Source organism: Dendrobates tinctorius, unplaced genomic scaffold, assembly GCF_039654945.1.
Source record: "Dendrobates tinctorius isolate UK_male_01 unplaced genomic scaffold, ASM3965494v1 ptg000144l, whole genome shotgun sequence".
Taxonomy (NCBI): Eukaryota; Metazoa; Chordata; class Amphibia; order Anura; family Dendrobatidae; genus Dendrobates; species Dendrobates tinctorius.
In genome coordinates, this window is record NW_027361811.1 from 9166880 (window position 1) to 9191127 (window position 24248).

A 24248-nucleotide genomic window follows, 5' to 3' on the forward strand; every position below is an offset into this window, starting at 1 on the left:
TTGGACCCGTTTTTGAAGAATGAAGATGCGGGCGACGTTTTGATGACTGCTTAAGGCTTTCGGGACTGGACTGGTGCCTTTTTTCAAATCAGACTACATACCGCATACAAATGGGCCAAAACATGAAAGTGTTGACGCCAGAAAGCTGGCCAGCCGGTTTTAGAAAGCTCCGCTAAAATGGGCGGGGCTAGGAATGAGACGAGGCAAGGCGTGGCTACTCTCACTCATCAAGTGCATGGAAAGTGTTGGCGTTTCTTAGTACAGAAATGTTTCCCCAGTCTTGAATGGAGTAACATTTCTGTTAAGGAGCACAGTGGTGGAATCAACCGATAAAATGCATCAAATTCATCAAGTGGTCCGTGCCTCATAATGAAATCAGTGTATGTTATCTATATGCCCATAATTAAGACTGGTGTATGAAACATTAGTCTAAATGATTCAGGACCACTGTCTCAAATTTAGTCACATGCTGTTTTTATGCAAAAATTTGCTACCTTTTAATATTTTATGTTATTTATCACAGGACCCAAACTCTGCAAAGTTATAGTGCTAACCACTGAGCCATCGTGCTGCTTATAATCTATGCAAATAATGTTTAAGCTTTAAGAATAGCACTTTTTTACTAAGTTGCAGAAAGCTGCAATTCTCATTTCTGTGGTAAAAATTGAAAAACTGGAAAACAGCAGAAGTGTTATGTGTAAAGAAGCCCAAATTTATCAAATATTTGGCAAATTGCAGTAATACAAATTCCTCTTACGTTAACCCTACCAATGCGTCTGAAAGTGTCGGTACACATTCTACGTAAAGGCTCTGAGACATCATGGCCAGCATTTTTCTCACTGGTCTTGATTAGGGGGCATGGTGCGCTCAGATGTTCTTGATTTATGAAGAGGTACCATGCGCCTCTGTGCACCTCGTCAGAAATCTTACTCCAGTCTGGAATTAGAGCGATATTTCTGGTGTAGGGAAACCCACAGCTTGTCATGAATTAGATGCCCCCAGCTTCATCTAGCTGTGCCCATTATGGCAGAGTTAGGAGAAACTAGTAAAAATGCCAAAAGACGAAAAAGTTTGGCGCAACCTCTGCGTAATAATTTTGCAATGTTTCACACCTTTCAAGCCTTTTTTTTTCAAAAAAGCTTTAATGATTGGGACCCAAAGTGATGGCCCACAAACAGGGCTCACCTGCAAGGAATGAACATGGTCAAGGGACCTAATTTACTTGTCAAAGGTAGAGCAAGGTGCAGAAACTGGGCGAAACGCGCGTAGGGGCAGAGAGAGGCAGCTCTGACATTACCTCTTCCAGTGGCTGTCTTTGACAGGTAAATTAGGTCCTTTGACTGTGTTCATTTAAACAATGCACTTTGAATACTATAAGCACTTTTAACTGATACCCATTTTCTCAGGCACTGAAAGCACTTTGTTTTTTGTTCAAGAACATATGCAAAGACTGGATAATTTAATGCTATTTCTCTTACACTGAGGACTGGTCTTCCTTTACATCCTCCCAATAAATGGTATTTAGATATAGGTGTAAAAGGTATTTAAGACTGCCACTACCTAAAACTCATAATTATTTTTCTTTCTATATAAGTAGCACTGTATAACCTGCACTGCCTGAGACCATGAATTATGTGCTGCTATTTGTGCAAATATATTGTAATATGTATGCTGTTCAATCCTTATGTTTTGAAATTTTTTCCAATAGTAAAATGGAAAATGACTTACTAAATATTGTTATGCCCAATGGGGGCACAAGTGCATTTGTGGACCCACTGTACCACAGGGCCGGGCCGACCTAGGAAGGGGCATAACTAAGCGGTTACCAGGTGTTCACTGGAGGCTCTAGTGGTAAGATCAGGCTTGTGCGGTAGGTAGCCTCAGGTACCACTCCTAGGCAGAACCCGGTACTGCAGCTGCTCCCCAGGGGTCAGGTTTGCTGACACTGAAATAGGGCTCTGTTCAGACTAATGGGTTTGGTTCAGGATCACTACAGAAAGGATACTGAAATGGAGATTCCGAATGAAAATGTTCAGATACTGACCACACCGGGACCAGGGGAGTTCAGGAACAGAACTTGCCACACCAGGACCATGGGAAAATGTTCAGGAGCTGGCCTCACCAAGACCAGTGGAATTCGGAACAGGTCTGTCTGCACCAGGACCAGGGGACAATGTTTAGGAGTTGGCCGCACCGGGACATGGCACAAGGGGAGTTTGGGAACAAGACTCGCTGCACCAGGACCAGAGGACAATGTTCAGGAGATAGCCAACCAGATCCAGGGGAGTTCGAGAACAGGACTGGTCGCACCAGGACCAGGAGACAATGTTCAGAATTCTTACCGCAACGGGACATTGTATTCAGGTTCAGGGCACTGGTCACAACAGGACCAGTGATTCAGGTTCAGGACTTGGCCACACTAGGAGGGGATTCGGGTTTCGGGCCAGAGGACCTAACAACTCAATGGTAGGGGAGACTACATACTAATGAATGATGTTGATTCGGCAACTCCCTACGAGAGAATGAGTCTTTTATACAGGATGGCTCTCACCAATTGGCTGGGAGTCATCTAGCAGGTGAACTAATTATACTAAATGCTGCTTAGCATCAGGCTGAGGACATTTCACTATATGCGTGATGCCCCTTTAAGAAGGAGGAAGCGCATTCGCACGAACACTAGGTGCACTGCCATGAAGTGCATCGTGCACCAGACATGCCAGCAGAAGGGACCACCCTGTGGGGTCAGATCAGAGAGTATGCCAGTGTCCCTGCATGTAGGGGGAAGGGAAATCATGCAGGGGAGCTGGCAATAGTGTTACAAATATTTACCAATTGATTATCAATAATTAATTCTGAGCAGTGGAAGAAAATACTTACTCTCTAATGTAATTATCTTTTTCAGATCTGTATCCATGAGTTACAAAGACTTCTTTGTTTATACTTGTTCAGAATTTGTGTCCCTCATTAGATACACCTTCTCTGTTTTATTTGTTTGTTAATAACATTTATTTAAATAAAAATGGCATTTTTAACCATTAGCGGTTTTGTGATGGATTCATGAGGCGTCATTATCTAATATTATGCAATGTAAATGCAAATATCATAGTTACCGTAATGCTGTCTTCATTCCCTTCATTGGAAACATCTGTTGAAGTGACTCCATTGTCTGTACTGTTTCCACTGATGCCATTAGAAGTAGCCTCATAATCTTGAAATAGAAACAATTACAACATTATTCAAAATACTTAAAGTATATGTAAAATAGTAAAGATGTCAAACTACATTAAAAAGAATCTGTCACCAAATTTATCTTCTTACAAGATATAGTAGGGACCGTGATTCTGATTCCAATGCTGGGTCACTTACTGGGCTTCTTGCTGTAATTTTGATAAATACTGTTAATTAATCTGCTGCAGCTCTGATAGTCCTCTCAATGATGATCTCCTGCCATGTAGTCCATGATATTCAGGAGCTCCGGCTAGCTACACATTATGTAGCTGATTGACAGCTTTCTGCCTATGCAAAATATGCTCTGAAAGCTTGCAAAAACAACGAAAAACACCAAGAAAAATTGTCCAAATTTAATTTATTACTAATTAACACATATATAAATTAATAAATTGTATATAAAAAATATATGTATGTATATATGTATATAAAATATATATGGTAAGGGGGTCAATGCCAAAAGGCACAACCAGGGACCCAAATTTGCAGTATTAAAATTACATATAAAGACAAAAAATATATATATATAAATAGGTACAATAAGTGAAAATAAATAATAACAATATATATATATATATATATATATATATATATATAAAAGTGACCGTGCTAAAGTGAGTTAACTGAGCAAATATAAAATACAAAAAGCAAAAAATATATTTTTTTATATATATTATTAGTGCAACAACAATATATAAGATGTTAAAATTAATGTGTATATAAATATAAAAAATATATATATAAATATAAATGGTGAGTCAAACATATAACAAGCTCTATAATATTATGCTCCCAATTAACAACGTGACACACAAAAAAAAAAAATGCCCACAAATAAAAGTGAAAAAAGGCCAAATAATAAACGCTATGTGCAGTACCTTTATGCTGCAAGGGTCCCCGGGATGTGCCTGCCCCGACGCGCATTATTATTTATTTTCACTTATTGTACCTATTTATATACATATATTTTTTGTCTTTATATGTAATTTTAATACTGCAAATTTGGGTCCCTGGTTGTGCCTTTTGGCATTGACCCCCTTACCATATATATTTTATATACATATATACATACATATATTTTTTATATACAATTTATTAATTTATATATGTGTTAATTAGTAATAAATTAAATTTGGACAATTTTTCTTGGTGTTTTTCGTTGTTTTTATCTTAATTACCGAGTGTCCTTTATTATTCCATGTGTGCTAATCTTTTACTTAAATAACATCTTTATATTGCACTTTTTCCTTGAGTTTATTTTATCTGAAAGCTTGCAAGCATAATTTTTCTGGTAAGCCAATAAAAGTATAACTCCTAGAATACTTTTGTAATTTTTGGCATAAAAGTGTTCCTGGGATAAAACTATTTAAGACATGTTTAATATAGTTTTAACTAAATTTAAATAAAAGAATATAATATGAGCACCTATTCAATGTCTGTATCCTATTTAGTGCTTTGGCAAAACTAGGAAGGACCCACAAGTAAAGTGTTTTGTTTGCAACCAAATAAAATATATTGGGATCACTGAATAAAGCAGATCATATGAAAGGGGTTTTCCAATCATTAAAAATGTACAAATGGGTTAACGACAGTATGATTTGTCACTTTCTACTTAACTGTTGTTGAAATGTCTCAATGAACTAGTCTCACACACATTCATCTGGCCTTAACAGGTAGCTATCCCCCTGCCCTATAAAACACCTGCCTCTTTCATGGATCTCCCCTATCCTCTATATTTTTGGAGAGTTTGTGTTTAACATGCTGGGTAGCAAATTGTGAAGCGACAGTGTGCAGCAGAAAAGCAGAGCAGGTGTCATGCAGGCAGCATTAAATAGAGATAATGGGCCCGATTCATCAAAGCTTAAAATTTTGGGGTAACTTGAGGCTGCACAAATTTGTAGCAACTTTTCAAATTTTCGTACCATTTTTGCTCAGCTTCAACAATGTGGGTAGGGCGGGGGCAAAACGGAAGCATGAATTTAATGAGCTGTGCCACAAATCTTACTCGAGGACAGATTGGAGAAGGATTTGTTGCAAGGTGCACAAGGATGCACACATTAATCGTCCGATGCTCCTGATTCATTAAGAGGCGTAAGACAGTCTACCTCATCATCAAGATTGGCATGAACAATACAGGTATTGATCAATCAAGCCAAAGTCTGTGGAAGGGAAATCATAAAATCTGCAGTCCTTTACAGGGTAGTTCCATACTTGCCAACTCTCCCAACACTTGAAAGGCTCCCTGGTTTTGGGTGATCTCCTGGCTGAATCATTAAAGCTCCAGGGCCTCAATCAACTTGCCTGAAATTCCCCTTGAAACCAGCTATTTTGTGAGGTATAGTGGGGAAAAAAGTACTTAGTCAGCAACAAATTGTGCAAGTTCTCCCACTTAAAAAGATGAGAGAGACCTGTAATTGACATCATAGGTAGACCACAACTATGAGAGTGAAAATGAGAAAACAAATCCAGAAAGTCACCTTCTCTGGTTTGGCAACATTTATTTTGAAAATTATGGTGGAAAATATGTATTTGGTCACCTAAAAACATGCAAGATTTCTGGCTCTCAGAGACCTGTAACTTCTTCTTTAAGAGGCTCCTCTGTCCTCCACTCATTACCTGTAGTAATGGCACCTGTTTGAACTTGTTATCTGTATAAAAGACACCTGATCGCAACCTCAAACAGTCACACTCCAAACTCCACTATAGTGAAGACCAAAAAGCTGTCGAGGGATACCAGAAACAAAATTGTAGCACTGCACCAGGCTGGGAAAACTGAATCTGCAATAGAGCAAGCAGCTTGGTGTGATGAAATCAACTGTGGGAGCAATAATAAGGCCTATTTCACACATCAGGTTTTCGCCGTCAGGCGCGATCCGGCGCTTTTGACAGAAACCGGATCCGGCGAAATGCAATGCCGGATCCGGTTTCCACCCCATTGTCTTGCATTTGCGCCGGATCGTGCCGGATGGCCATGCGTTTCATCCGGTTTTCGCCGGATCCGGCAATGTGTCGCGATCCGGCATCTGGAAAAAATGGCTACTGTAACGTTTTTTGTCTCCGGCGAAAAAGCCGGACACGCCGGATCCGGCGCGTCCGGCTTTTTCACACAATGAAAGCCTATGAGCGCCGCAATGCGCCGGATCCGGTTTTTTGGTCTGAGCATGCTCAGTAGCTCTGCCCACAAGACATATATAAAAGCAAGACAGTGGGACCCACAGCCACACCCAACATGCCACCCAAGAAAGCAACCAAGCGAAGCAGGAGAATGCAGGAGACCACTGCAGCACCATCAGCACCACAACCACCCCAAATGGAGCAGCAAATGCAACATGCTGAGGAGGGGAGGCCAGCAGCAGATGAGAGACGGTAATTATCAAATCCCCCATTCCTCCAAACTAGGGCTATTGAATATCAAGATATTCATTGGCCCTTTGTTTCTCTTTATTCAACAGCCGCCCAATAGATGCAGCAGCAGCAGCAGCAGCAATGGCAGCAGCTGGAACACCACCCACAGGCATGGAGTGTGGCCACCAGGAAGACAGCACATCATCTTCTGGGAGCCCTCCCTCGCATCGTCAGCGTTTGACGGTAAGTTTTTATTTCCAAAATCCATCTTCTCTGTAATATATGTCTATTCATTGCCTTTTATTTCAAAACAGGATTCACAAGATGAAGAGGAGCTCCCAGAAGAAGAAGGAAGGGGTGGACAGACACCTGGAGTGGGCTCACAATTGGTAAGTTTTTTGCATCAAACGCAGAAACACAACATCACACTACACACAACACATAGAAAACAATGTTCTGCAGACCACACACAGCAAACAAATGCCTACATCCAAAGACATAACATTTTTTGTTTTCTTCTCTAGTCTTCCCAATCTGGTGCTCGGCCAAGAGGTCCTCGCAGTGCCTCCCAGGGTCGTCGGCGACAGCAACGCGGCGGTCACCAGCGTGTAAGTATAAATATTTTTGCTTTGTTTTTTTGCACTTTTTATTTCATTTCTTATGTGGAGGCTAATTATGTTATTTTTGTCTTTTTCTTTAACAGCCTTCACAGCATGCTCCCGACTCTGACGGTGAGGATGGAGGACTCGATGTGGACCACCTCATCGATCTCGTCCGAGAAAGGGAGCCGCTCTGGAATATGGCTGACCGCCGCCACGCTGACCTTATCGTTACCCGACGACTCTGGGAGGAAATCTGTTCGCTCCTTGTGGGCCGCTGGGAGGACCTCGATGTTCGGGCCCAGATTACAGAGCGTAAGTATATACAGTACCGGTTGCTTGATGTAAACCAGTGTTTCCCGAACTCCAGTCCTCGTGGTCCCCACGGATCATGTGTTCAGGATTTCTATTTACTATGGAAATCCTGAAAACATGACCCCTGGGGACCATGAGGACTGGAGTTTGGGAAACACTGATGTTGTATACTAACCACTCCTTTCTCGTTTCAGGGAACAGAATTGTGAATCGGTGGCGGTCTGTGAGGGATCGTTTCAAGAAGGAGTTCAATAAAGAAATGCGGGCCCCGAGTGGATCTGGAGGACGCAGGAGCAAGTACAAGTACGCAGAAGCCCTGTCGTTCCTCCGGGAAACAATGGTCACCAGAAGGTAAATATTACACATGTGAAAAAAAATGTTAGATGTAAATTTTTTTTTCAGCCAGGGCCATACCATGTCAGTATTTTAATTGTTTTTTTTTCTCTTTATTCCACAGCACGGTGAGCAGCACTCGGGAGCCTGCACGATTGGACCCTTCTGAGGCGATCCCTGAGGAGACCGGCACCGAGGGACACTTCGACCGCCCCGGTACATCTGCACCTTCCCAGCCTTACCACACATTCGACCCATCTGTCCCATCCACCAGCACAGGAGCATCGTGGCCGCCTACATTACATGAAGCTGCTGGTGAGGAGATCGCTTTCCCTTTACCACACCCTTCTGCCCCTGCCACCTCTAGTACACCTGCGGGTACTGGGCGGCAGCGGCAGAGGGGTCAGGAAAAGACTTATGCGCCAGAGTTCTTGCATCTGAATGCATCTTTCCAGAACTGTCTAAAAGTCTTGTCAGAGCAAATCTCCGCAGGCTATCAGCAGATCAACTCCAGCATTCTGGAGGTGAAGACACTTCTGCAAACCATGCATTCAGAAGCAAGAACTTCGCCATACCACACCTTTTTCAGGTCTGTTGTGGAGCGCATGGAAACGCTCTCTCCTGCCCAGCAGATGCATGTAATGCATTCATGCCACGCTGCTCTCCAGTAAGTTACCTCCCAACCTCCTCCTCCCACCACAGTAGTTCCTCCACCTGCACCCCCTCCAGCCACTTTCCTTCCTCCCCCTCCTATTACATCTACACCCCCTCCAGCCACTTTCCATCCTCCCCCTCCTATTACATCTACACCCCCTCCAGCCACTTTCCATCCTCCCCCTCCTATTACATACCATCCACCTCCCCAGCACCATCCACCTCCCCAGCACCATCCACCTCCCCAGCACCATCCACCTCCCCAGCACCAGCAACCTCCCCAGCACCAGCAACCTCCCCAGCACCAGCAACCACCCCAGTACCAGCAACCTCCCCAGTACCAGCAACCTCCCCAGTACCTGCAAACTCCCCAGTACCAGCAACCTCACCAGTACCAGACATCTCCCCACTTCCAGCAACCTGCCCCGTACCAGACATCTCCCCACTTCCAGCAACCTGCCCCGTACCAGACATCTCCCCACTTCCAGCAACCTGCCCCGTACCAGACATCTCCCCACTTCCAGTAACCTGCCCCGTACCAAACTCCTTCCCCATACAACTTGCCATCAACATCATCTGCTCCTACAGTCCCTGCCCAACCCTCCACTCCACCACCCACCACCTCTTCTGCTTCCCACATGTCCACCCATTCTGTAGTTTTTTCCACACCTTCACCTCTAACTGTTCCTTCCCCACCACGATCCCAGTCCTCTCTCCACACTCCCAGTGTCGAAGTGTCCCGCAGCCCCTACAGCAGTATTTCCACCACACACTACACAGATTTATAATGTGTGTATTTAAATAAAAATGACCAGTTTTATGGTTTCAGTTTTATAGTTTCAAAGTTTTATTAAACAGGTTTATTAAATTTTTAAAAAAGTTTAATAAAAAAAACATTTTTCAATAAAAGTTAAATTATTTTACACTGGTTGTCTGTCATTTCTTTCTGCGGCGAAAAAGGTTAAATACAGGGTATTTAAAAGGTGAAATGGTATTCAAAACTAGGTATATAACTGTGGGTAAATTTTAGCTTTTTGCCACAGTTGTGTTCCTGGTTGTGTTTGAAGCAAAGTATTTCACCTAAAAAGTTGTGTTTATTGTTGGTGATTTCCTAACAATGTACACAACTTTTGTTAAAAGGTGAAATACTTTGCATAAAACACAACCAGGTACACACCTGTGGCCTAAAGCTAAAAATAGAGACCATGACAAGATAGCCAACTTTGGTTGGCAAAGGTATATACTGTTGGTACAGAAGGTACACAAGTTTGGTTGGGCACAAATCTTTCACACTCTGTCATCCTGCCAGTGTACTCTGCCTTGAGGTGACATAAAGTATAGTGCAAAATTGTCCCTCATTACTGAAACCGTCACAGAACTTCTAGTGGTAATGTCATGGTAATCTTGCAAGGTGGTTTCTTCAGAGGTGTCCTCAATGGAAATGGGTTCCTTGCAGATAACAAAATTGTGGAGTACCACGCAAGCTTTGATCACCTCGTCCACAGTTTCTGTCTTGAGGTTGATCGCAGTCAATAGGACCCGCCATTTGGCTGTCAGAATACCAAAGGTACATTCAACCATTCTTCTTGCTCTTGTGAGGCGGTAATTAAAAATGCGTTTTGGTCTTGTCAATCCTCTGCTAGAGTACGGTTTCAAAAGGTGTTCTGACAGCTGGAAGGCTTCATCCCCTACACAGACAAATGGCATAGGTGGACCAGATGTTTGCGGCAGCGGTCTAGGTGGTGGGAACTGGAAGGTGTTTCCATACAGTTTACGCCCCATGGCAGACAGTTTGAAAACTTGAGAGTCATTGGAGCGGCCATAGGCCCCAATATCAACCGCAATAAATTTGTATTCCGCGTCAGCGATGGCCATGAGGACAATTGAAAAATATTTCTTGTAATTGAAATATTCCGATCCCGATCCCGCTGGCTTTACAATGCGGATATGTTTCCCGTCCACAGCGCCCAAGCAGTTTGGAAACTGACATATCTGTTGAAACTTGTCAGCAATTTCAATCCACCTCTCTGTTGTGGGCTCTGGTAAAAACTCTTCAGCTAAGGAGTCCCACAGTGCACGGCATGTGTACTTCACAATTCCAGATATGGTGGAAATCCCGAGTCTGTACTGGAAATGCAGTGACGAAAGGGATTCTCCAGTTGCAAGAAATCTGTGGGGAATTAAAAAACAATAAATTAGTTTTAAATCACAGCATTACATACCAAAACTGACCTATAACACTTGGAGATGCAAACTACCACCAACAAGATTGCAGTGAAAGTGTGCTCTGATGCGAGCATATCCAATAAATGTGGCTTACCTTAAAGTCACCATCAGACGCTCTGCGGGTGAAACAGAGAAGCGGCAATAGGTGTCCGCTTTTCTTATGAGGTGTGCAATGCGCTCCACCAAGTAATCAAAATTCTCCATTTTCATCCTAACATATCCAAAAAATGTATCCGGGTTTCGTCGAAGGTCCATGCATAGTGTAGAATAGACCCCACGCGTCATTCTCTTGGCTGTGATGGGGTGGATCCACAAACGTCGTCTACGATGCCTGATGCGCTGCTGTCTCGCTCTCTCCTTCTCCAGAACAATCACCCTCAAACAATTCGCCTCCGCTGTAAAATCCGCCAAATTCTTCAAAATATTTCCAATGACAACATCCATCTTCGCCAGTAACTTGCTCTTCTCTCCAACCTGCACTTTCTCCTCTACAACCTGTCAAAGAAGGGCTGTAGGAACATGCTATAAATAGTTTTCCAGTAGCCAATCCCGTTCGGAAGGCCACAAGGGTCAATTTTAAAAACCGGATCCGGCGTAATCCGTCGAAAAACGGATAGAAAAACGGATGAACCGGATGAGACGTATCCGGTTTTGTCTGTCAAGAAAAAGACGGATCCGGCAGAAAACCGGATCCGTCACATCCGGTTTTACGAAACATTTGCCGGATCCGGCGTTCCGGCACGACGCCGGATCGCGCCTGACGCCGAAAGCCTGATGTGTGAAAGTAGCCTAAGAAAATGGAAGACATACATGACCACTGATAATCTCCTTCGATCTGGGGCTCCACACAAGATCTCACCCCATGGGGTCAAAACGATCACAAGAATGGTGATCAAAAATCCCAGAACCACATGAAGGACCTAGTGAATGAACTTCATAGACCTGGGACCACCGTAACAAAGGCTACCATCAGTAACACACTACGCCACCAGGGACTCAGATCCTGCAGTGCCAGACGCGTTCCCCTGCTTAAGTCAGTACATGTCTAGGCCCATCTGAAGTTTGATAGAGATCATTTGGATTATCCAGAAGAGTATTGGGAGAATGTCATATGGTCTGATGAAACCAAAGTAGAACTGTTTGGTAGAAACAAAACTCATCATGTTTGGAGAAGACAGAATGCTGAGTTGCATCCCAAGAACACCATACTTACTGTGAAACATGGGGGTGGCAACATCATGCTTTGTGGCTGTTTCTCTGCAAAGGGACTAGGACAACCGACTGACCCTTGTACATGAAAGAATGAATGGGGCCATGTATCGTTTGATTTTGAATGCAAACCTCCTTCCATCAGCAAGGGCATTGAAAATGAAACGTGGATGGGTCTTTCAGCATGATAATGATCCCAAGCACACCGCCAGGGCGATGAAGGAGTAGCAAAGGGATATCCCTAAAGGAGCCTTGCAATGAAAAGTTGGCAAGCTTGCCCACCCACAGAAAGCCCTGGTATCATGAAAGTAAAGTTTCTGCACTAAGCTTGGAAACAATGATTTTAAAAAATATTTCTAAGCTACTGTTTCATAATGATCGGATAAAAGAAAAGCTTGGATAAATAAATTATAGTTTTATGTATTATCCAAGTAGGCACACTGAATAAAATGTTGGTTAAGCCTCGCGTATTATGAATGGTGTATTAATTTTTATTTCTAATTATAATTAATTATATGTTTATTATTCCAATTGTTAAATCCTTTGTTTAGTATATAAACCCTTAAAAAGTGACATCTATCAATGTGTATGAATTGATTACTGTATTTTAACATATCTGTCTCTCTACATGCACTTGATGACACTGAAAACATATGGCTATTCCAATTACTGTATCCCCTTAGTGACAGAGCCATTTTGCAGCTTAATGAACAGGCCAATTTTTACAATTCTGACCACTGTCACTTTATGAGGTTATAACTGTGGAACGCTTTAACGGATGCCGGTGATTCTGAGAATTTTTTTAGTGACATATTGTACTTCATGTTTGTCATAAAATTTCTTCGATATGACTTGCGTTTATTTATGAAAAAAACAGAAATATGGTGAAAATTTAGAAAATTTTGCAATTTTCAAACTTTATATTTTTATGCCGTTAAATCAGAGAGTTATGTCACACAAATTTCTTATTAAATAACATTTCCCACATGTCTACTTTACATCAGCACAATTTTGGTAATCAATTTTTTTATTAGGAAGTTATAAGGGTTAAAAGTTGACCAGCGATGTCTCATTTTTACAACAAAATTTACAAAACCATTTTTTAGGGACCACATCGTATTTAAAGTCATTTTGAGGGGTGTACATGACAAAAAATGCCCAAAAGTGACAGACACCAGTCTAAAAACCAGACCCCTCAAGGTGCTCAAAACCACATTCAAGAAGTTTATTAACCCTTTAGATACTTCACAAGAATTGAAGGAATGTGGAAGGAAAAAATTAACATTTAACTTTTTTTTTGGCAAAAAATTTACTTCAGAACCAATTTTTTTTATTTAAGTGTTAAAAGAGAAAATGAACCACAAAATTTGTTGTGCAATTTCTCCTGAATATGCCAATACCCCATATGTGAGGGTAAACCACTTTTTTGGCGCACGGCAGAGCTCTTAAGGGAAGGAGAGCGGTTTGACTTTTTCAACACAGAATTGGCTGGAATTGAGATCGGACACCATGTTGCATTCAGAGAGCCCCTGATGTGCCTAAACAGTGGAAACCCCCAACAAGTGACCCCATTTTGGAAACTAGACCCCTTAAGGAACTTATCTAGATGTGTGGTGAGCACTTTGAACCTCCAATTGCTTCACAGAAGTTTATAACGTTGAGCCGTGAAAATAAAAAATAATTTTCCACAAAAATGATCTTTTCGCCCCAAAGTTTTTATTTTTACAAGGGTAACAGGAGAAATTAGACCCCCAAAGTTGTTGTGCAATTTGTCGTGAGTACGCCCATACACCAAATGTAGGGGTAAACCACTGTTTGGGTGCACGGCAGAGCTCAGAAGGGAAGGAGCACTGTTTGACTTTTTCAATGCAGAATTGGCTGGAATTGAGATTGGACACCATGTCACATTTGGAGAGCCCCTGATGTGCCTAAACAGTGAAAAAGCCCCACAAGTGACACCATTTTGGAAACTAGACCCCTCAAGGAACTTATCTAGATGTGTTGTGAGCACTTTGAACCCCCAAGTGCTTCACAGAAGTTTATAACGCAGAGCAGTGAAAATAAAAAATATTTTTTTTCCTAAAAAATGATTTTTTAGCCCACTATTTTTTATTTTCCCAATGGTAACAGGAAAAATTGGACCACAAAAGTTGTTATGCAATTTGTCCTGAGTACGCTGATACCCAATATGTGGGCAGAACCACTGTTTGGACACATAGGAGAGCTTGCAAGGGAAGGAACGCCATTTTGGAATGCAGACTTTGATGGAATGTTCTGCGGGCATCAAGTTGCGTTTGCAGAGTCCCTGATGTGCCTAAATAGTGAAAAAAACCCACAAGTGACATCATTTTGGAAACTAGACCCCTGAAGGAGCTTATCTAGATGCGTGGTGAGCACTTTAAACCCCCAAATGTTTACAGAAGTTTATAACGCAGAGCAGTGAAAATAAAAAAAATCTTTTTTTTTCCACAAAAGTGATTTTTTTAGCCCCCAATTCTTTTATTTTCCCAAGGGTAACAGGAGAAATTAGACCCTCAAAGTTGGTAAATAGTAGAAACCCCTCAATTCTTGCTCCAACCCTAACCCCAACACACCCCTAACCCTAATCCAAACCTAACCCTAACCCTAATTCTAACCCTAATTCCAACCCTAATTCAAACTCTAACCTTAATTCCAACCCTAACCCTAATTCTAACCCTAACCCTAATTGTAACCCTAACGCTGATGGAAAATTGAAAATAAATATACTTTCTGTATTTGATTTTATTTGCCTAAGGGGGGTGATAAACGGGGGGGTGTTTACTATTTTTGTGCTCAAAAGATTACATACCCCGACAAAATTTTTGGCCTTTTTTCAGATAATATGAATGATAACACCAAAACTTTTTCTCCACTCATGCTTAGTGGTTGGGTGAAGCCATTTATTGTGAATCTACTGTGTTTTCACTTTTTAAATCATAATCACAACCCAAAATATCCAAATGACCCTGATCAAAAGTTTACATACCCCATTTCTTAATACCATGTATTTCCCCCTCTAAGATCAATTACAGCTTGAAGTCTTTTGCGGTAGTTGTGGATGAGGTTCTTTATTTTCTCAGAAAGTAAAGCTGCCCACTCTTCTTGGCAAAAAGCCTCAACTTCTTGTAAATTCCTGGGCTGTCTAGAATGAACTGCGCGCTTGAGATATCCCCAGAGTGGCTCAAAGAAATTGAGGTCAGGAGACTAAGATGGCCACTCCAGAACCTTCACCTTGTTCTGCTCTAGCCAATGACAGGTCGACTTGGCCTTGTGTTTTGGATCATTGTCATGTAGGAACATCCATGTTCGTCACATGCGCAGCTTACAGGATGATGATTTCCAATTTGCCTCTAGTATTTGCTGATACCGTGCTGCATTCATCTTTCCTTCATCTTTGACCAAGTTTCCTGTGCCTTTGTAGCTCACACATCCCCTAAACATCAGCGATTCACCTCCATGCTTTACAGTACGAATGGTGTTCCTTTCATCATAGACCTTGTTGACCTCTCTCCAAATGTAGCGTTTATGGTTGTGGCCAAAAAGTTAAATTTTGGTCTCATCACTCCAAATTACCTTGTTCCAGAAGTTTTGAGGCTTGTCTCTGTGCTGTTTTGCGTTGTGTAGGAGGGATAATTTGTGGCATTTGCACAGTTACGGCTTTCTTCTGGCGACTCGACCATGCAGCCTATTTTCCTTATTGTGCATCTTGAAACATCCACATTGCTAGTTTTCTGAGAGCCCAATCTTCAGCTGATGTTATTTGTGGGTTTTTGCATCCCAAACAATTTTCCTGGCAGCTGTGAACAAAATTTTTGTTGGTCTACCTAATCATGGTTTTGTTTTTACAGAGCCCCTGATTTTCCATTTGCTAATCACAGTTTGAACACTGCTGACTGGCATTATCAATTCCTATGATATCTTTTTGTATCACTTTCCTGTTTTATCAGTTCAAATACCTTTTCTCGTAGATCCGTTGACAATTCTTTAGCTTTCCTCATGACTCACAATCCAGAAATATCAGTGGCTGAATGAAAGATTCAAGAGTCTGTCTGGATCCCAGAAACTCACTCAGCTTTTATGCACACACTCATTACAAGCAAACAGGTCACAGGTGGGATGTTAACTTTAGTAGCCATTCAAACCCATTTGTGTCAACTTCTGTGGATGTTATCAGGCCAAAATCACCAGGGTATGTGAACTTTGGTAAGGGTCATTTGGATGTTTTGGGTTGTCATTATGATTTAAAAATAGAAAACACAGTAGTTTGACAATAAATGGCTTCATCAAACCACTAACCATGAGTGGAGAAAAAGTTTTGGTGTTATCATTCATATTCTGTGAAAAAAGGCCAAGAAAGCAAAAATTCTGCAGGGGTATGTAAAATATTGAGCACAACTGTACCTCAAACAGGGCAGAGAATCCTTAGTTTACATGATGCTTTGCCATTTTAAGGGATAATTTCTATCATATGAGAAATCATAACTCATCAGAACATAAGACTACTATACAGTATATACACCATAATTTATATACAGTTGTGTTTGACCTGTTCCTGATTTCCTATTCTTTCGCACGTTTGTCCCAATTAAATGTTTCAGATCACCTAACAAATTTAAATATGAGACAAAGATAACACTAGCAAACACAAAATAAAGTTTTTAAATGTAGGACTTTATTATTAAGGGAAACAGAGATCCAAACCATAAAGGGACGTGTGGAAAAAAGTGATTGCTCCCCCCCGAAACATAAATTAACTGTGGTTTATCACATTTTTGGGAAGCTAAATTCAAATTCCCTAGCCACATCCATGCCTGATTACTGCCACACCTGTTCTCAATCAAGAAATCACTCAAATAGGACCAGTCTGACGAAGTTAAGTAAACCAAAAGATCCTCAAAAGTTAGATATAATGTTGTGATCCAAAGAAATTCTGAAACAAAGAGAAAAAAAGTAATTGAGATCTATCATTCTGGAAAAGGTTATAAAGCCTTTTCTAAAGCTTTGGAATGCCAGCGAACCACACTGAAAAGCCATAATCCACAAATGGAACAGAGGAGTGGCCAGCCAACCAAAACTACCCCAAGAGCACAGCGAAGACTCATCCAAGAGGTCACAAAAGAGCCCAGAACATCAAAAGAACTGCAGACCTCACTTGCCTCAGTAAAGGTCAGTGTTAATGACTTCACCATAAGAAAGAGACTGTGCAAAAATGGCCTGCATGGCAGTGTTCCAAGATGAAAACCACTGCTGTGCAATAAGAACATAAAGGCTCTTCTCAGTTTTGCCAGAAAACATTTTGATGATCACCAAGACTTTTGTGAGGATACTCTGTGGACTGTCAAGACAAAAGATGAACTATTTGGAAGGTGTATGTTCCATTACATCTGGCGTAGAAGTAACACATCATTTCAAAAATAAACATCATACCAACAGTAAAATGTGGTGGTAGTGTGATGATCTGGGTCTGTTTTGCTGCTTCAGGACCTGGAAGACTTGCTGTGGTAAATGGAACCAAGAATTCTGCTGTCTATCAAAAAATCCTGAAGGAGAATGTCTGGCCATCTGTTCATAACCTCATACTGAAGCACAATTGGGTTATGCAGCAGGACAATGATCCAAAACACACCAGCAAGTCCACCTTTGAATGGCTTAAGAAAAACATAATTAAGATTTTGGAGTGGCCTAGTCAATGTCCTGACTTTAATTTGATTGAGATGCTGTGGCAAGACCTTAAAAAGCTGGCTGAAGCTCGGAAACCCTCCAATGTGGTTGAATTACAACAATTCTGCAAAGATGAGTGGGTCAAAATTCCTCCAGAGCATTGTACAAGACTCCTGGCCAGTTATGGCAAGCGTTTGATTGCAGTTGTTGCAGTTAAGGTTGGCCCAACATCTTATTAGGTACAGGGTGCAATCACTTTTATGCACAGGGCCCTGTAGGTTTGTATTTATTTTTCTCTTAATAATAAAGAACTTCATTTAAAATGGCATTTTGTGTTTACTTGTGTTATCTTTGTCTAATATTTACATTAGTTTGGTGATCTGAAACATTTACGTGTGACAAAAGAATGGAAAATCAGGAAGGGGCAAAGACTTTTTCACACAACTATATATATACAGTATATATGCTAAATAGACATACTATAACCCCCAATTCATTAGCGTGTTTACACCAGAATCTTTGGTGAGTTTTCACCTTTTCCAGACAGTTTTGGGCAGCTACATCAAAATGGACAGAGCTGAGAAGGAGCTTGGGTGGGACGTGTTGTTGACCGTCTGAAAAATCCATTAAGAGTGGCAATGTTCCATATGCCAGAAATGTTACTCCAATCTCTCACAATAATAACTTTTCTGGCAAGGTGTATGTAACTAATAAGATGCGCCTGATTCCTTAAGTGGCAAGTGCTTCTTAATGAATTAGGAGCGTGCTATTCCAGTGTGCCTATAATTTAATCTGTTGTTTCGTATTTAATGAATTGGGGCCAAAATGTGTAATTCAAATTAGAGGCTTGAGATATCTCCCTCTGATGTCAAGCAGTGGACAGCCACAGAAAAAGTGGGGTATGTACAATGGATTTCTCAGTATATAACCCTTCTTATTCATAGCGGTAATAGCTGACACAGATGACCAGCGAAAAGTCATACAAAAAAAGGGAGAAATACAATGTACAAACAAAGCTACCAATCAGTGGTGTGGGCAGTGTTATACAGAGGTCAGCATTCAGAGAACTGCTACATCTGCAGCAGAGAAAACTGTCATTTTTATCAAAATTACACCAATCAACCCAGTAAGTGACACATCGATGAAATCAGGGTCTTTGTCCCTATATCATGTTGCTCTCAGATGGGGTAGCAAAATCCTAATGACAGATTTCCTTTAAAACAAAAATTACAATTTTTTTTTATCTTCTAGTTATACAAATAACATAGAGTCAACATCTATCACTGAAGTAAAACTATACAACCAAATAATGCTGGCTTCAGACTAGTGCATTTTACATGCAGCGCATGGCACCGCTAAGCCCCGCCCCCTGCCCACCCCGTCCGGTCATTTCCTCCTACTATCGCACACGGCTGCATGCGATCTGCGCACCCTTTCTTTAGCATAGGGTGCGCAGACTGTGCGCTGGCCGTGGGCTAGTAGGATTTTTACGTGCGCTGCGCACTTTTGAAGGTGCGCCAGTGTGCGCTGAACGCACCATGTTGCATTTTGGTGCGGTCGGCGCTAGTCTGAAACCAGCCTTAGGCATTGTGTGTGCGTTTTTTTGTGGGTTTTGGTGCATTTTTAAAAAAAAAAAAATGCATGTTTTTTTTGCGCATACGTGCACATTACAATGCGCACGTATGCGCACCCATAGACTTTAATGGGTGTTTTGCTGTAAAAAAAAAAAAACGCATTGCGTGCGCATGCATTTTTTGGGGGCAAGTCGGACGCACAAAAAATGCAACAGGATGCATTTTGTGCGCCCGAGCGCACACTACAAAAAAACGCATGCGCATGCAAACGCGTACAAAAATTCTTAATAAATATAATTCTGGATTAATTATTCAACGGCTCATATACAAAAAAATCAATCCTTAAAAGATACTTTATTAACCAATCATTAAAAAGTTTTCAAAACTTCAAAAAACAGGCAAACAAAAATAGGCTTATTGCTGATTTTCAAAATCCAGCCACAAACACTAGAGAGTCGTTCCAATGTCAGGTAGAGGGTCACAAACCTATTTGTCCCTATAGGGCCCTATATCTCTGGCAAAGTCGGGTTTCATGAAACGAAACCCGACCCTAGGATGAGGTCGGCCACGAGGTCGGCGACTTACGCGCCAAAGTCGCGTTTCAAAAGTTTGTTTTGCGCTCTTTTTCAGCCAATCAGGATCCACGGACACTGTGGGCAACGTGATGACATAGGCACGGGTCACCACCATCTTTCAGAAGGGCATGCAAGTGATTGGCTTGCTTTGGGGGGCGTCACAGGGGGTATAAAAGGGCGTGCACGCCGACCGCCATGTTACTCATGCTGATCTCAGAATAGGGAGAGCTGCTGCTGATGATGATTTTGTAGGGGAGGCTATATAGTGGTGTATCAGTGGTGTTGGTTGTTGGGCTGCCTTCTAAGGCTTCCTGACATTCCGGCATTGCTGTTTACCCACTGCTCCGCAAACTGCTTTTTTAAAAGCAATCCCAATTTTTTTTTTTTCTCCTGCTGAGAAGAAAAAAAAACTGCTTCTGCTGCTAGCGATTTGGCCTGTACAACACACCAGTCACTGTGTGTGCAGTGCAAGGGGAGGCTATATAGTGGTGTATCAGTGGTGTTTGTTGTTGGGCTGCCTTCTAAGGCTTCCTGACATTCCTGCATTGCTGTTTACCCACTGCTCCGCAAACTGCTTTTTTAAAAGCAATCCCAATTTTTTTTTTGTCCTGCTGAGAGGAAAAAAAAACTGCTTCTGCTGCTAGCGATTTGGCCTGCACAACACACCAGTCACTGTGTGTGCAGTGCAAGGGGAGGCTATATTGTGGTGGATCAGTGGTGTTGGTTGTTGGGCTGCCTTTTAAGGCTTCCTGACAGGCTGGCATTGCTGTTTACCCACTGCTCTGCAAACTGCTTTTTTAAAAGCAATCCAATCTCCCTTATCCTCTAGTCACTTTTGTCACAGCTGTGCCATCGAGCCTGTGACATAGCGCTCAGATATCAGTGGGCCTCACACAATCCAAAAGTGTCCAGTGTCCACAAGTGTCTGCAGAAATTCAAAATCTCCCTTATCCTCTCGTCACTTTTGTCACAGCTGTGCCATCGAGCCTGTGACATAGCGCTCAGATATCAGTGGGCCTCACACAATCCAAAAGTGTCCAGTGTCCACAAGTGTCTGCACAAATTCAAAATCTCCCTTATCCTCTAGTCACTTTGGTCACAGCTGTGCCATCGAGCCTGTCACATAGCGCTCAGATATTCATTGGGCCTCACACAATACAAAAGTGTCCAGTGTCCACAAGTGTGTGCAGAAATTCAAAATCTCCTTTATCCTCTAGTCACTTTGGTCACAGCTGTGCCATCGAGCCTGTCACATAGCGCTCAGATATTCATTGGGCCTCACACAATCCAAAAGTGTCCAGTGTCCACAAGTGTCTGCAGAAATTCAAAATCTCCCTTATCCTTTAGTCACTTTGGTCACAGCTGTGCCATCGAGCCTGTCACATAGCGCTCAGATATCAGTGGGCCTCACACAATCCAAAAGTGTCCAGTGTCCACAAGTGTCTGCAGAAATTCAAAATCTCCCTTATCCTCTAGTCACTTTGGTCACAGCTGTGCCATCGAGCCTGTCACATAGCGCTCAGATATTCATTGGGCCTCACACAATCCAAAAGTGTCCAGTGTCCACAAGTGTCTGCAGAAATTCAAAATCTCCCTTATCCTCTCGTCACTTTGGTCACAGCTATGCCATCGAGCCTGTCACATAGCGCTCAGATATTCATTGGGCCTCACACAATCCAAAAGTGTCCAGTGTCCACAAGTGTGTGCAGAAATTTAAAATCTCCTTTATCCTCTAGTCACTTTGGTCACAGCTGTGCCATCGAGCCTGTCACATAGCGCTCAGATATTCATTGGGCCTCACACAATCCAAAAGTGTCCAGTGTCCACAAGTGTGTTCAGAAATTCAAAATCTCCCTTATCCTCTAGTCACTTTGGTCACAGCTGTGCCATCGAGCCTGTCACATAGCGCTCAGATATCAGTGGGCCTCACACAATCCAAAAGTGTCCAGTGTCCACAAGTGTCTGCAGAAATTCAAAATCTCCCTTATCCTCTAGTCACTTTGGTCACAGCTGTGCCATCGAGCCTGTCACATAGCGCTCAGATATTCATTGGGCCTCACACAATCCAAAAGTGTCCAGTGTCCACAAGTGTCTGCAGAAATTCAAAATCTCCCTTATCCTCTAGTCACTTTGGTCACAGCTGTGCCATCGAGCCTGTCACATAGCGCTCAGATATTCATTGGGCCTCACACAATCCAAAAGTGTCCAGTGTCCACAAGTGTGTGCAGAAATTCAAAATCTCCCTTATCCTCTAGTCACTTTGGTCACAGCTGTGCCATCGAGCCTGTCACATAGCGCTCAGATATCAGTGGGCCTCACACAATCCAAAAGTGTCCAGTGTCCACAAGTGTCTGCAGAAATTCAAAATCTCCCTTATCCTCTAGTCACTTTGGTCACAGCTGTGCCATCGAGCCTGTCACATAGCGCTCAGATATTCATTGGGCCTCACACAATCCAAAAGTGTCCAGTGTCCACAAGTGTGTGCAGAAATTCAAAATCTCCCTTATCCTCTCGTCACTTTTGTCACAGCTGTGCCATCGAGCCTGTGACATAGCGCTCAGATATTCAGTGGGCCTCACACAATCCATAAGTGTCCAGTGTCCACAAGTGTGTGCAGAAATTAAAAATCTCCCTTATCCTCTAGTCACTTTGGTCACAGCTCTGCCATCGAGCCTGTGACAGAGCGCTCAGATACTCAGTGGGCCTCACACAATCCATAAGTGTCCAGTGTCCACAAGTGTGTGCAGAAATTAAAAATCTCCCCTGTCCTATAGACACCTTGTACCTTGTTTTACATTACTTATAGTTTGTTGGATTTTGTCTACATTTCTACCAAAAATGAGGAAGGCTGGTGGAAGAGGCCGTGGAATTGGGCGGGGGTTGGCAGCCGGTAATGATGGTGTTGGTGGTGGATCTGATGGTAGTGGCAAGAGCAAAATAGGACCGAATGCAGGAGGTGTTGAGCCCGAGTCATCGTCTTGCTACATAAGGCCTCGAACGCTTAGTTTTCTAGGAGTTGGCAAACCGCTTTTAAAGCCAGAGCATCAGGAAAAAGTTTTGTCTTACATTGCTGACTCAACCTCCAGCTCTATCGCCTCCTCTTCTTCAGTTGTAAAAAGTAAAAGCACTGAGTCGTCATTGGAGGCTCATGTTCATGAACCACACCTTTCCTTGTGTCCTTCACCCCAACCAAGATTGAAGGATGACGCAGGCCATAGTACTGATTACTCCATGGAGCTGTTTTCACATACCATGCCTGGATTATCAAGTGAAATGGTGAATTACCCAGGCCAAGATGAATCTGACATGGAGTGCACTGATGCACAGCCGCTGATGGATGATTCTGCTGGTACATTCACTCAGAGCACTACATTGTCCTCGCAGTGTACAGAGCCAGATTCTGACCCTGATGAGACTCAGGTGCCCCTTCCCGCACACTATACCACCATACACGGTGACACAGAGGAAGGTGCACATGACATAGAAGAGGAGATGATGGATGACCCAGTTGTTGACCCAGATTGGCATCCATTGGGGGAAGAGGGTGCTGCTTCCAATAGCTCAGATGAGGAGCATCCACAGCAGACATCGACATCGCAACAGCTGTTATCTGACAGGCCCGGAGCACTCCAAAGACAGGTTCAAAACATCAAAAGAGTTGCTGGACAGCTTGTCCAGAGGGTCAAAAGATCACAGCGTGCTAGGCCGCAAAATGTCTGCCAAAGTAGGAAGAGTGCAGTGTGGCACTTTTTTGAACAAAATCCTCATGATCAGGCCAAGGTTATCTGTAAGAAGTGCGCAAAGACCTTTAGCCGAGGGAAAAATCTGAAAAATTTGAATACCAGTTGCATGCTTAGACATTTAACCAGCATGCACTTGCAAGCGTGGACACAACACCAAACCTCAAGTGCCACATGTGCAACTGATCACAACGAAAGTAGTCAGCAACGCTACATTGTTTCCCCCACTGTAAGCCCACCGGTTAGCACAGCAGCAAATGTTGAGGTGTCGTTGCAAGGCCACAGCAGTCAGGGAATCCCACTGTTATTTCAACGAAAGACTGATTCTAGGCCATCAGAAAGAACAACAACTCCATCACCATCATCAACCCTCTCTCAGTCCGCCCTGTCCACCACTACTTCCACCATATGCAGCTCTCAAGTCCAGCTCACCCTCCCAGACACTATGAGTAGGTCAAGAAAGTACTCAGTCTCTCATCCGCGTACACTGGGTTTGAACGCCCACATTGCCAAACTAATCTCGTTTGAGATGATGCCCTTTTGGTTGGTGGAAAGCACAGCTTTCCGCGAACTCATGGCCTATGCAGTACCACGCTATGACCTACCCAGTCGCCACTTCTTCTCTCGCAAAGAAATCCCAGCCCTCCACCATCATGTGAAAGACCGCATTGTCCATGCACTCAAGCAGTCAGTGAGCGGAAAGGTGCACCTCACAACTGATGCATGGTCCAGTCAGCATGGCCAGGGCCGTTACGTGTCCATCACTGC

The 24248-nt window shown here is 42.6% G+C and overlaps 1 protein-coding gene across 5 annotated transcripts in view; it reads right to left on the reverse strand.

Annotated features, from left to right (window-relative positions):
- Positions 1-24248, reverse strand: part of NTRK2 (neurotrophic receptor tyrosine kinase 2) — a 468765-nt gene that overhangs the window by 262410 nt on the left and 182107 nt on the right. For all 5 annotated transcript variants that reach the window (XM_073546013.1, XM_073546015.1, XM_073546014.1 and 2 more), the window contains one exon: positions 3111-3208. In XM_073546013.1, the coding sequence (XP_073402114.1) occupies positions 3111-3208 (98 nt within the window). The remainder of the gene's footprint in view (positions 1-3110; positions 3209-24248) is intronic.